We start from the raw sequence: 14,862 nt of genomic DNA, 5'->3' as shown, positions 1-14,862 counted from the left end.
CGTATGTAATAACACGTACGTAATATACAGTTAGTACGTGAGTCAGTTGCCGAACTAGGTACGTTGTCCTGCCAAACACCCTCATATGATTAGGTGCATGAAAAAGATTTGTAGGGCATGTCCTCGCCATTTGGTGAAAGAAAGTGAACCCTGCCGACCTGTTGAATTAGGTAACCGCCCTTGTCAATAGGTTCGGTTTAGACATGAAAAGTACTTAAGCCGTGGCGTTGTGTAATTTGTGTTGGATTGAGGATATCCTATTTTCTGTTTTCAGTTTTTTTGGTTTAAATGAAGGCAATGAGTTTACTTGGTTTCCTCTCGGGCTTTCTTCATCATCTTTTTCATTGCTTGAAATATCTGGCTCTTCATTCATCTTAATGGAGTAAGATGGTACGTTTTCCATGTGATTTTTGTTTGTATGAGGTCTATGAAACAATTGGCTCAAACAAAATCGAAAAAAAAAAAAAAAAATCTAGGATCGAATTCCTAATTTACTATTTATTTATTTACTAAGAAGTCGGGCCTTTTCCTGAAGTCCTAGTCACCAAGGAATTTCGCATGGCCTAGCCAAGGCCTTCTTCAAATGAAAGCCGAGAAAGAGAGCCCAACCTGAATCAATTGGTTACTTTTGCCTTCGACAAATGGAATAATCTTTCACAGGGTGTTTTTATTTTCGTCACTATCAATTTAATTAGTAGTTAGTTTTTCTTTTTCAGTAAAGATCTTTACTATGAAATTTAGATTAAGTTTGAGCTATTTTGGCTACTTGAAAATGTGCGCAATACCTTTTTCATTCCAACTTTATCGAACTTTATGCTCCATTTGGAACTGTTGTAACTCTAAGGTGCTTTTTCACTTGATTTCCAGTTTGCACTCTTTTATCATTCTCTTGATTTAACCTTGGGTGCATAGTTGCCTTAGACCATTGTAAATTGTAGTCCAACAAGTGGGTAGAAAAATGTATAATGCAGCTTTTCTTACTCCCTTATTTGGAGTGCAATTTACACAAGTTATAGCTATGGAATCGAAGGAAAAAACACTTCGGAGCACAGCAATGCCGAAGGGGCCTATATGTCTAGTAAAAGTTGTCGAGGCTTGGAATGAATTGCCGCATCGCCTCAGCCAAGAATAGAACCGGCATAAAATATGAAGAATTACAAAGTGGTAATGCTGTCAAACTTATAAATTCATCGCATATATAGGATTGCATTCTTGACCCGGATAATATTCACTTATTCAGTTTCAGAACCTAGTGAAGAATCTTACAGCATTCATTGACTTATCGTGGTGAGTGGTTACAAGCTCTGTACTTGATCTTGAGAACCTCCTCCAACTGTTTATTTTCTCCTTCACCTTAAAAATGAAATTCAAGTCCCATGTACCGGATAGAATAAGTAAAGAATTTGGGTGATATCAGTTCATTCTTCTCTTGATATAAAACTTAGGGAAACCATTTGACAGAAAAGTATAAAGGTGCTATAACAGTTTATTAAATGGGACCAAAAATGAAGGGACTCCAGTATCCTCAACGGTTCTGTTTTTGAGCTTTTTTTTTTTTTTTTTTTTTTCACTTTATACAATAAAGACAACGCTTATACAAATTCACTTCAGACAGAACACCTGCAATTCTTTGAATTGAAGCTTCATTTTGTGAACCAGCAAATTTAGCTTGTGAAACTAGTTTTTACTGAAAAGTTTGCCAGGGTCCTTGCACCCAAAACGTTTTGACCTTCAGAGAGAGGTTTAACATTCTACACTATCTATACGCCACATCCTTGCATGAGATGCTCTCAAGACAACCTACTAAGGCAACTCAAACAACAAGTATATTTCGAGAGTTATCTCACAGAGTAAGAATGTTCCTCCCTAAGGTGCTTCTGTGCCATCTCTTAGTCATGGAAGAAGAAGCAATCACATACAAGACAGCCATAAGTTTGACCAAAATGACATCAGGACCCCGCCTTTATATACCACCTGTCAGGGTGTCTAATCTTACTGTTGTTCTTTAGGGACAAAACCTTTTTTTACATAGAAATGCTTAGGTCAATTCTCCAGGAGATGCTCTCGAATTTTTTAGATTTTTTTTGCTTGTCCTTGGCTTCTGTACTTCTCTTTATGCCACCTCAATTGAGCTGGAGGAGGCACGTTGGACAACAACTTCTAGTTAAGTTGCATAGTGTCTTGGTTGCTCCTACTGCAGCAGTTGCATTACATTGTTCTCCACTCTCCATGTATTTAACAGTGGAGGAGTTTTATGAACCATTCTCTTGGTTTAACTTTTCAAATAATAGATTTGAGCTGCCCTTTTCAACTTCGTTATCTAGCAGCTGAAGATGGTTTTCCTGAAAGAGAGCATTGAACAAACTGATTGTCATTCTCAGCTTGGGTTTGATCTGCCGCATGCATTACCTGACTTCCTAGAGACATTTCTTCCCATTTCTTTTGTTAGGAGTGCTAACCAACCTTTGAACAACAGATTGCACTGTGCTTTGACCTCTTACTGCTCCACCTTTGACTATTTCAGACCGAGGTTGTTTGCCCTAGCAACCCAACCCTCTGCGATCACCTTCCGTTCTGTAGTAGGGAGGTGATTTTTGGTTCTTCGGCCTCCAAGCTCGCTTTGTCTCTACCATCTTTCCACCTTTTTTCAGTATGCCCAAACAAATCGCATATAGGAGTCCAGGATACTCTGTACTGATGGCAACTGGATTCTCTCTGTCTCTCCAATATCAATACTGAAATCATCATGAAGCTTAGGCAAACATGATACTAGAATACCATATTTGGGAACTCTAACCGTTCCTTTCTTGGCAGTGGCATCATTTAGGAAGACTGGATTCCCAACAAAACTACAGGTATAGTTAATAAGCCTCTTCTCAGTCCAGAGTTTTTTAGGAACCCCACACAACTTGACCCAAATCTATACTCTCTAGATTTCCCTCTGCTTTTCTGCCTCGCTACTCCACGGCTGGGCAACAAAGATTCACGCTACAAACACCGGACCCATCTAAAGTATAGTTTGTTTGTCTTCCTTGTTTTGAAACTTGAAGACGTTGAAGTAAAAGAATTCAGTATCAATCACTATTTCATAGCCCCACTTGAGCTTCCAAAGTGTCTGAAGATTTTCTTTTAGTACTGTTTACACCATCCCCCGTTCAATGAAAAAGCCAATGATATAATCACTCCACACCATGTCACTTTCCTCCAACATATCTCCAGGACATACTGCGATCCCATTCTTAATAGTTGAAGTATACATTGTCAAGCTAAATGTATCACATTTCTGAAACAAACTGCTACACGAGAACTTGTTTGTTGCTGCTAAAGGTACTTCCTCTATATCCCTTTCCTCTATTTTTCTTTTTCTTCCAACTACCTTACAACCTAAATCAATCAGTACTATGGTGAGGTCTGCAACTTGGACTCGTTCCTTCAGATGGTTAGCTTCATTTATTGGTTAGCTACATTAGTACATTCTCACATTCCCCTAAATCTGTAGGTTCTGGGGACGATACAGCCAGTAGGCATTCACCGGCTCGTGAGCAGAAGTCAAACTTACCTTAAGCTTGTTAAACTAGTTGACTTCTCATCTTAAGTATTTTCTCAAAACAAGTCATACGCCAAGCATAAACCCAACAAAAACTTTACTCCTTCAAACTACATATATTCTGTAGATTTGGCGTACTTTGGAGTTCAAAGAGATTTTCGGGAAATCACTGTTCGATCAGCAATATTTTGCTTTGTACCAAGGGGAGAGAGTCGGCCAAAAAAAAACTTCAAGTGTAAGGATACAATGTTTAATGAGGTTAGATCTAACTTCGTGAATAAAGTTCGCAATCACTCCATCACTTCTAGATTCTTACTCAACCAAAGATATGTGGATAAGGTCTGAAGAGATGATCAAGTGTGATGTTCAAGTGAGTAACATAAACAAGGAGAAAAGTTAGAAGTAAGGGTGGCTTAAAGAGATGAAAAGAATGTGAAATCTGAAGAACAGAAAGCATGGGCAGTGAGAGAGAGATTATTAAGGTTACCAAAGAAATTTATATGGCACTTCGTGTGGTCCTCTGCACCAAAAATGCTTCGGTACAATGCCACAAATACTAACGACATAAAAAATATGTAATTATAAGAAGGGACATGGGAAACATAAGAAAATAAGTTTTTCCCAGCTTGAGAACTGTAAGAAAACCTATACAATATCATAAATAAATAGAATAGAAGACAGCAGAATAAAATAGAATACAACAAAATAAATTATCAAAGCTCCAAGTTAATAACCAATCCTTCCTCTTCTTGTTTTTCTGCCCCTTTCTTTCCTGAATGTGTCAGTTTGATTTGAGTTTAGAAAAAATCTTAAGTTTCATTTTTTATGAAGCCATAGATGTCGTTCGAGGGATTTGCTGATCAGTCAGCGTTGCGTTTCAAGGTTTAGCTTGCGTAGTTTCGTTATCCCAGAATTTTGGTATTGTTGTACTTTTTTTCCAAAGCCCTTCAAAATGGTTCTTCTTTTGTTATCTCGACCAAACCTTTATTTTTTGGTATTTTCTGGACACTGATCTCTTGGTATTTTGTTTCTCTCATAGTTAGAAAATGCTTTGTTGATTGTTATTAGTCTATTTCATCACTACGGGTGACGATAGACTAATAGAGACAATACTTCAACTGCTACTAAAGGTGTTGTTTGGGGCTACACCAAGAGACCCTATCCTCAGAGTTCAGTCACAAACAAGTGAGAACCTCAGTTAAGAGTCATTCCAAAGAGCAGTAGAAGTGAAGTTACTTGCATCTTGCAAGTCTTGAATGTACTCTGAGATTCATGGTTTAATGCTTCGTTTGTTATGTTCCCTTTAATTTTTCACTTCATACGACAGAGTGTAGGACTTCATCTAGCCAATAGAGATAGAAAGATATTTTAGAATAAACAGGGAAAAAACCAAATTTATTTAGTTGTTCGAGTATGTACTTTTGGAATTTTGTGTTATCCTAAGCTGAGACAATAGATGGGTGGGAAACTTCCCCCAGGGTCGTGAAATTTTACTGTGGATACTTTCTTTGGAAAACACTCACGAGGCTACAACTCATCCACTAGGGAATTCCTAGTCGTTTAAGACGTCGTTTCATACTGTATAAATGCAACCGCACTCCGCAAAACGATATTAACTTATAAATTTTTTGACCATTTACGTTTCTTTTTTCGCACATTTGCTTGAGGACAAGCAAAGTGTTGTTTGGGGCCTTGGGGGTGGTATGATATCCAAGAATGAAACAATGAACCAGAAATGAAAATTTGTTTGGACTTTAATTTTGGTTTTCTTTACTCGACTTTTTGCTTGGGATAAGCAAAGTTCTCCTTGGGGTAGTTGATAAGCGGCCAAAATTGGAGTAATAAAGAAATAATATTGTATTATCCAGTCCAAGAATGTTACTAAATATCATGAGTAAACACTATTTTCTTGCTTTTGTATATTTAAGTACTCACATTGCACTAATTTGACAAAATCGACATTTTAGCATGAAAAACGTGAAAGCCAAGAGTTGGAGTTACAACCCTTTGTAAGAGTCCAAGAAAAGGCCAATGAAATCCAAGTCAACCTTGAGAAGCCTGGTCAATATGGGAACACGGGTCAACTAGTAAAAAAAACTAGAAAAAAAGACATGGAACCTCAAAAATATGTAACTTTTGAATTGTAGCTCCGTTTTGGACGTGTGACCTATGAAAACGATCAGCGCGAAAAGCTTTGTGTGATGATGTAAGGCATGGATGTGATTGAGTCGAATCATGTGGCCGAATTTCTGGACAGGTCGTGCCACTACTTTTTGGACTCTAGAAACAAACACGCATTATGACACGTCCAAATTTGGGTTTCTTTTGAGAGAATCTTTTAGACTTGAGGATAAGCTTCTACACAGAAAGAGGTAAAGAAAGATAGAGATGAAAGCTTCCATAGACTTTCCATGGTCTCTAAGAAATGTATTCTTGGTCCCTAACAAATGTACTTGGGTTTCTTTCTATCATTTGTACACTCCCCCTATACCCTATAATAATAGGGTGGAGACCCTATAATAATAGGGTGGAGAATTTCCATTGTAATCATCCAATCTTTTGGGTCATTTAGTTGTATTATAGTTTAAGTATTTTCAATTTGTCATTTACATCCTTGTCTTTAATACCTAGTTTAATTCTTGTCATTTCAATTCAACGTCTTTCATTTTCACTTTAAATTCTAGTCAACACTGATCATAGTCTAGTACTCTAGTTCCTTTCTAATGGGGAGTAGTATAAACCTCATTTGAGGAGTTCAGTAGTTAGTTCATTTTTCTTCAATTGTCTTTTCTGTATACTAATATAGGGATAGAAGGTAGAAAAAGACTAGAGAATTGCTACTTCTATATGGGGATAGAAATTGTAGGATTTCTACATGCCTAATTTCATTTGATATGTTGCTATACATTTGAAATTAAGGGATTTATCCAAAAAAAAAGTTCTTGCATAATAAAGTAATGAATGGTTGAATTAGTCTTTCGCAAAACGATTTAAACTAGCTTACTAATGAAGAAATCTCAAGTGGTGGAGTTCGACTCTCCATTACCTTATCATTCTTAGTACAATATCGTTGTTTGCATTAGTAGTAGAAAATAAAAAAAACAAAAAAAGCAAATCCAAAGACTAATTTGAAATTTGGTTTGTTAAGTCCTAGAGCTTGATATCCCTTTCTCTAATTGCTAAATCCTAAGTTACATTGACACGGATAGGTGTGTCCGTATCCGACATGGATACAAAGTGTCTGACATGGAGAAATATAAAAAACTAAGGCAAACCACATACAATATGTGTCCCGATATGCGTCTGACACGGACATGTGGACACTCAAACTATGGCGTGTCTATGTAACATAGGCTAAATCGGTTAAATTAAGAAGGTTGTTGACTAAAGTGTCTAGATACATTTAAGATATAATATCACGTGTTTTCTTTGCATTCGACGGTATTCAAGTTATAAAAAGTTGAATGCAAAAAGAACAAGTGATGATATCTAAAATGCACAAAACACTCTAGATACTTTGGTCAAGAGCCTTACTCTCCATTTAACCAATATAGTAGTTAGAAAAAGGGATATCAAACTCTCCTTCGTAACAGGAAGACTCAAACAAACCAAACCAAAAAGAAGAGAGGACGAAAGAGTAAAATACGGTGATTGGAACTATTCACTAAAACAATAGCAATTTACACGATAAGGTAATGGATAATAGAACTCCACCACCCGAGATTGCTTTGTTATTATACCTAATTGAAAACATTTTCAAAAGATTCATTCAAGATTTCAAACACTAATTACTATATGACAAATGTCTAAATAAAACTTTTTGATAAATCCCCAATTTTGAATTTCTCTCTGTATTTAATGAAATTAGGCATGTGCAATTTTTAAAAGTTCTATCACTATTGAATATATTGAAGTAGAAATTCCTTGCGTATTTTCTTTCTACTTTCTATCTCTATATTAGAATACGAATGAACACTATGCAAATCAAGCAAATTAACCAAGTAAGTCCTCACAAGGGCTTAATTCTATTCCCTATTAGGGAGGAACCAGTCAATGATCATTGGACTAGAAATTAAAGCAAGAATGAAAGACATTGAATTAAAAAACATGAATGTAAATGACAACGAACCAACTTAAAATAAACTACACCTAAATGATCCAAAAGATTTGATGATTACAACAGAATTTTACTACCCTACTTTTAGATTAGAAGGGGAGCGTACATATGTAACAAATAAGGCCAACTTCATTTCTTGGAGACTATGGACGATATTTTTCCTTGATCCTCATATCAAAAAGATTCTTTTGGGAAAAACCCTAATTTGGATGTCATATTACCGTAATGGTTTGACCTGTTGGCCTTATTTTCCGTAATGGTTCGACTTGTTCAGGAACTCGGCTAGAAATTTCCACTAAGTTGCACCCCAAGCCTTATACCATTGTGTAGAGCTCGTCGCCCTAATTGTTTTGATATATCACACTTCCAAAACAAACTATGGTTCAAAAGATACGATTTTTTGAAGATTCGTGCACATTTTTTTGGCTTCTGACTAGCTTTGACTGGGGTATGACCCGAGTTTGACCAGGCTTCTCAAGGTTGGCTTGGACTTCATTGGGCTTCTTTTTGGCTTTTCTTGGACTCTTTCAAAGTGCTTTATGTGCTAGGCCCCCAAACCCGATTTTTTGAGAAGATTTCTATTATGTAAAACCCTGATATTTTCTTATATAAAAAAACTCTAATACAAGGCCAAAACCAACTATGGCCGTATCCTCTTTTTCTCTCTTTTCTCTTCAAAACTTCTTTTCCATTAACAATAAAATGAATTTACTAAAATAAAAGCTTGAGATTTCTCCCAACAATTTAAAGCTTAATACCAAGGCTAAATCAAAACAATAATAGATGTAGCCTTTTAGATTTGATTAAACAATTTCAATTGCAGTATATACAACACCAAAATATCATCATGGTTGAGTAACCAATTATTCAGAAGGATATGTTTTTTATTTTTTTTCCACTTCTAAGATCCATGCAATTAAGCATGCAGACATATACGTGCAAAGAATGACTTGGACTTACCAGGTACCAGGAAACCCACTATGGTAATAAAGTAACTCATGCCGATGCAGACTGCTTTGTGTCACGATCGTCAAGATTTAGAGCTTGCAGCAGTTTTGGCCAAGATTCTGGAATCCCCCCTGGTAGATCAAACTCTAGCAACTTTCCCCTCCTGCGATAGAACTCTTCCACAGGTTGGCTCTGCAGATGCAAAGTAATATGAGGATTCAATCGATTCCCTTAAAGAAAAGCATGCTTTTTGACACGTTTTAAATAAAACTAGAGAGGATAGAGAAAAACTAACAAGATAAAAAGAACAACAATGTCTACTGAACGGCACAGGACAATACCGTCTCATTGTATATACGAAGTCGTTCTTTCACAACTTCTTCTGTGTCGTCTGATCGAGTTATGAGCTTTGATTCACAACTTGGAGGTGGAAGAAGTGGAGCCATGTACATTCCCCGACTTCCATTCTCACCCTTGATGTCAATTGAGGCGATATTAAAGTTCCCTCCACACTGCCTGCACATTCTTCTTCCCAGACATTTCTCAATTATTACATCCTCCCGGAGCTTGAGGTTGATTGCCAAATCAACATCTGTCACTTCCTCCAAAATCTCCTAAAAAAGCATGCCACAAATGCAAGATAAGATTGCCAAAGAGAAGATATTAAAATTAAATTTACAAAATAACAATTGAACTCAGAATTTCAGCATGGTTCACTGGCATGCTAATGGCCCCATACTAAAATTATGACATTTTATGTGAACGAGAATATGTTGTCAAAGTAGCTGCAAAGGAAAAAGTAGAGACAACGGACTTCCATGTAGGGAAGCCTAGCACCTTACCCCTGACAAAATAGGACCAAACTCAACTATCCACAAGGTCCAATTAGCTGGCAATGTCAGATAATGGCATCCAAATTCTTTCTATATCTGTGATTTCTGCTTAATCTTGGATATTATCATTATTATATAAACAACATATATCTTCTTCCAGATATGATGCAGCAACAGCCAATCATAAACATAAACCAGCCTTTAGTAAGCTTTCAGATACATCCAGCTAAGGGTTGAAAGTCCTTTAACTTCATGTTCTTATTATTATCCGTGTTGGACACACGGACATGCTGTGCATAAGATTTCAAACTAGGGTTTCTTTTATATCCTAAATTAAACACTAAGAAAATAATATATCAATTCCAAGATATGCCACTTTCATAGTTATTTATTGGTAAGGAGATGCTATGTAAGGTCTTAAGCCCAAGAGTGAGTTGTATAACTAAAAAATAGTAACAGTTTTCTTGGTAATTAGTTGTGTCCCCGTGTCCTACTTCATATAGCTCGCTGTGCCCCCGGACACCGATACGTGCATCCGTGTCAATGGAACTTAGATCAAAAGTGATATTTCTAGGGATTTATTCCAATTCTTTCAATTCTAGAATTCCTTCCTGAATTGATTGGTGTTAACCTTACTTCTTGCTTCCGTGAGTAAGTTCTCATCCTCCTATACATGTCTCATCCATTAATTGCTCTGCTATTTCGCATTAAACCTAGTTTGGCTAGAAGCCAAGGCAAAGTAATCTCAACAAGGCTACCCTAGCAAAAGTGCTTACTGCTTGTCTAATTGTTCGTGGAAAACCATCAAGGATAAATCCCGGTTGACGCTTTCCTTCTCCAGCTTCAAGTCGCTTAGACAACAAGCTAAAAATAATTTCATCTGATAACAATTTCCCTTGGTTTACGATCTGCGCAAGCTGCAAAAGAAATCGAAAACATAATTATTACTATAAAGAGTTAAAAACCAAGGAAAATAATGCACCAGTTTGCACTAAAATATAAATAAAAAAATTGTTGCGAATGTTTTGGAAGGAAATAACCAAGAAACTTCTCAAATTAAGTTCACTGGAAGCAAGGCAATAACCCACAGTTAACTCTCGCCAGACCAAGACAGCTAACCAAATCGGCACTATCTTTTTTATCATATACCTTCACCGCGTTCATTTTATGTTGGACGTTCTCATCCAAATCATGATAATTATTGGATGAGAGTTGAAAGATTCTCTCAAAATGTAGTAAATCAAGAAAGTGTGGCACTGGTACACTATCTTTTTCTTATAAGCACCACATTGATTTTATCTTGGACATACTCATTCAGATCACAGTATTTTTCACAATATTTATCCTCTCCAGGATATCTATACATGGGAACAAATAAGTTTTACAGTTACACAAAATTTAAGATCGATAGTCCCTATATGGTTTATTTACAATGATGTACAGAAGTAATGTTTACACCTCATCATTCAGTGGAGGATCCCCACATGGTTTATTTAAGATTAAAGAACTACGTACCCAAAGACCAGCTTAGGCCTTGCAGGGTGTAATGGATCATTAGGCGTACACTCTTTGTACCATACTTTTACTTTTTTGTCACTTTTTTAATATGTTGACACTTGCACGGAGAAAAGAAAATGATTACTCAGTACTTGGAATCTTGGACGAGTTGGGATTATTGGCCTAAAAAACTGAGGACTTATAAGCTTAACTTTGTTGGTTCTCATGATATACGCAAGGACTAAGGAGTATGATTTCCGATCCAGAACCTTGGAAACTACTTCCCACCCCCATCGGTGCTAGTTAAAATAAAAAGGACTTTCCTCCACCAGCATAGTTCCTTCTGCATCTTTCACCAGATTTCCCAAGAGACAAATAAAAGAAGAGAAACTAAAAAGGAGAAAACCACAAACAAGTTAAGCAAAACTCACCAAACACTCCCTCAAGTTTTATGCGCAACCGAGAAGGGAAAACACGACAAACAAGTTTAGCAGACATGGTCAACCAATCACACACGACACTTAAGAAATTCATTATATGTCTTGAATATAGTTGCATCATCTCTTTACATTAAAGACCTCCTCTGTATCTCCATCTAGAAAAAATTGAATGAATTTAAAGCCAAAATGTCCATTTCAGTTTAATTTTGTGATGTTTCAACCTTTTAATTAAGAACTGCAAAATGAGATTTCAATTACACATTGTGGAACTTAGTTGCAACTCTCTTTCTTGTAGAGGTTTAAAAAGATTAGAGGTGGACGTAAGCTCTACAAGTCTATAACCCTATGTTACATTGACACGGATAGGTGTGTCCGTATCCGACATGGATGCGAAGAGTCTGACACAGTGAAATATAAAAAATAGGGGTATATCATATGTGTCAGATATATGTCCGACACAGACACGTGTCCGACGTAGATTATTTTAAAATATGGTGTGTCCATGTAATATTTTTAACCTAGTTTGTTATTTTCTATGCTACATGGACACACCATATTTCAAAAATAATGTGGGCCCGATACATATCCACGTGTCCGTATCGGACACACACGGACACATATTGTGTGTGATATACCTTAGTTTTTGATATTTCGCCGTGTCAGACACTCCGTATCCGTGTCGGATATGGACACACGTGTCGGGTCAATGTAACTTAGGTTATTTTTAACAATTTTAACTATTGAATAAGCTATACATATAAGATGGAACGCTGCACCAGCTGGCGCTCTCCCCTCGTGTCCTATAGGTTTAGCCAAGCTTGCCTAACACTAATTGCTTGTGGAAGAAATGTATTAAACCCAACAGCTCTTTGTAGTTCAGAACCCACCATAGGCATTTGGGAAGCAAATAAGGAGGTCCTAAACTACAACTCAAAGCAACTTGCAAAAGAAGGAGTACACAACAAGAGCTCTTGCATATACCGATGTAGTCACTTTCTCCCAGCTGAAAATGAACTCTGCGATATGCAGTTCCTTCCTTCACTTGAGTTTGATACCCAAGACCAAATAAATGTGCTACAGTCATAATAATCTTCTCTATCCCAAATAAGGAGGTCCTAAACTACAACTCAAGGCAACTTGCGCAAGAAAGAGTACACAACAAGACCTCTTGCATATAGTCATATACTGATGTAGTCACTTTCTCTTAGCTGAAAATGAACTCTCTGATCTGCGGTTCCTTCTTTCACTTGAGTTTGATATCAAAGACCAAATAAATGTGCTAATGTCATAATAATCTTCTCTAAAACAGGCTGTTAGAATTTAGAAATAAGAGGCTATGATGCGAAGCCAACAGTAAAGATCGAAGACAGAATTTATGTTTCCAGCCTCACTAAGAAGAGTCACATTGTTCATAGCTAGAGTTGTTTAAACCTGCTTTGCCCACAGACATCTAGCACCGAGGTGGACTGACATAGGATGTGCTATGGTTGGACTATCCACTTCTATACGAATATTGTAGAAAGGGATCTTTTTTCTATACAGTTATGATTTTAATCCCCTAAACCCTTTAAAGGCCCCTATCCCTGCTGAAGGTGGGATTCGACTCCAAGACACTGGGCCAACCTCCCAAGTCTTAACCAATAGGCCACTCGACACCTTTGTCTCCCACGGTCCCACCTGAAGTGATTAGACAAAACACTCTTGAAATTAGAGAAAGATTTTAGTAACAATGAACTGTTTCTTACTTTCTTTCCTAAAGTAACCCAGCTCCATCTTTCTTCCCCTTACTCAATTTGAAACTGAAAAAATCTTTCAATAGGAGAAGCAATATCATCAAACTCACAATCATTCACACCTTTTCAGATGAAGAGCTTCCACGCTTCAGCTTGAGCTCCGAGCTAATGTGCTCCACATTTTCCCTCTTTTCTAGAATCTTATTCCATGGATAGTCACAAATCAGAATACATTCAACACACTATACACAGTACCAAAAGCTTGTTTTAATGCCCTTGTCCACTTTGCACGTAACTAAGGAAAGAGGACAAAGTAGAGAGAATCTCTTTCCACATGTTATACATATAAGGTTGCTCAACTTCTTTTCACCAGTAACTGCTATTTGATGTTCCGAAAATGGACAACATGAGTTCTTTCCAAAATAAGTTCTCCTCCATTACAAGTCTACCCAGCCATTTACAAAGGAGATCTTGGTTAATCTCCTTCAGATGCAGAAAACCCAAGCACCCATATGGGATACAGCCCGTTTTTAACAGGCATACAAATCTTATCTCACGCTACTTTTTCATTGAGTAACTCCCATAGGAAATCTATTTATCCTCTCCAACCAATTAGTCACACATATTGGTGTTGTCAGGACAAACATATACTAGATAGAAACATTTGACAATGGAACTTATTAAAGTAGGCCCACTAGCTTTTGAGAGCAACTTCCTTTTCAATATACCTCATTTCCAATTTTTCAATTTTTTTGAGTCCTATGGAGGTTGTTGCACTGATCCTTGGTTTTGAAAATGGAATATCTAAATAACCATCTGCCACACTTCCTTGCTTGTGTATTTTGCTCCGTTTGATAGCCAAAGTACTTACATGGAAGTCGGGCAACATAACAGCCCATAAACTTTGCTAACCTATCCAGGTCCTAGCCCCAGGCTCACAATAGAGGTTGCCCACATGTTTGTTTCAGATCCGAGACCGCTTCATACAACAGAAAATGAGAAAAGCAGTTTAGATCAGGATCATTTGTCTCACAGATGCTAACTGTAGGATGGCCATTTCAGGTCCATCATTTTAAATATATTACACCGCCTTTTATAGACAGCCTTGTCAACCAATTTATAAGAATTCTTCATCACCACTATTAAACTATTTGACTTCAGAAGCCTCCGTTGGTGAACCACTGCCACTTAGAATGACAATCTTACATTGGAGCTACAAGTGAAGATCCATTATTACTTTAGCCATATTTGACCAAAATCCAACCTGTTTAAAGTATAGTCTAGGAAGCGCTAGTTTACATGTGGTATAGTTAAACATTATGTATGATACTATACACTTGAGAGGAATGAAAGAAACAAACCTGTTGGGAGAGAGGTCCAGAGGAGGATAGTTCTTGACGAACAAGATCACCTGTAGCTATATGAGGTACGCCCAGGAGAGTTGATAAGCGACCTGCGTAGGTACCTTTACCTACACCAGGACACCCCAAGAAAACCCAGTGAACATTTTGTTTGGGAGATACAGTAGCTAAAGAAGAGAAGGAAGGGAAGGAGGCTTTGGCTCTTAATAGGCGGTGTAACCCCGCCATAGAAGAAGAAGAGGGGATTTTGAGGAAGGGGTAAAGTGGGAAGTTGGCGTGGCGCGAGAATAATTGTTTCAACGACAAATGGTACTGCGGCCGGGAGCAACGGGTTGGAAATTATTGATAGAGTCAAAATATTTTGTCAACGACTCAACGGGAACCAA

At 37.3% G+C, this 14,862-nt stretch overlaps 1 protein-coding gene across 1 annotated transcript; it reads right to left on the bottom strand.

The window, feature by feature from the left end:
- Positions 1 to 248: 248 nt before the first annotated feature.
- ADK (adenosine kinase) lies at positions 249 to 14,704 on the bottom strand. Its single transcript, XM_086578346.1, has 5 exons — positions 14,477 to 14,704; positions 10,222 to 10,362; positions 8,954 to 9,226; positions 8,625 to 8,804; positions 249 to 1,353 (listed from the first exon to the last, which is right to left on the bottom strand). Exons 1-4 carry the CDS (start codon positions 14,702 to 14,704, stop codon positions 8,661 to 8,663), a joined length of 786 nt encoding a protein of 261 aa, XP_086434472.1. The 3' UTR covers positions 249 to 1,353; positions 8,625 to 8,660.
- Between the last annotated feature and the right edge of the window lie 158 nt (positions 14,705 to 14,862).

The sequence above is a fragment of the Coptis chinensis genome, chromosome 8, assembly GCF_015680905.1.
Source record: "Coptis chinensis isolate HL-2020 chromosome 8, ASM1568090v1, whole genome shotgun sequence".
Taxonomy (NCBI): domain Eukaryota; kingdom Viridiplantae; phylum Streptophyta; class Magnoliopsida; order Ranunculales; family Ranunculaceae; genus Coptis; species Coptis chinensis.
Note: the sequence above shows the minus strand (reverse complement) of the source record. Positions and strands in the feature narration are given on the sequence as shown.

What these genes read in the sequence shown, in the direction of transcription:
- ADK (XM_086578346.1), bottom strand. Translation starts at nt 14,704, where the DNA reads ATGGCGGGGTTACACCGCCTATTAAGAGCCAAAGCCTCCTTCCCTTCC. An exon ending in CTGGACCTCTCTCCCAACAG is followed by an intron (nt 10,363 to 14,476) that starts GTTTGTTTCTTT and finishes TTTCTTTTGCAG; the next exon opens with CTTGCGCAGATCGTAAACCA. An exon ending in CACGAACAATTAGACAAGCA is followed by an intron (nt 9,227 to 10,221) that starts GTAAGCACTTTT and finishes ATGCTTTTTTAG; the next exon opens with GAGATTTTGGAGGAAGTGAC.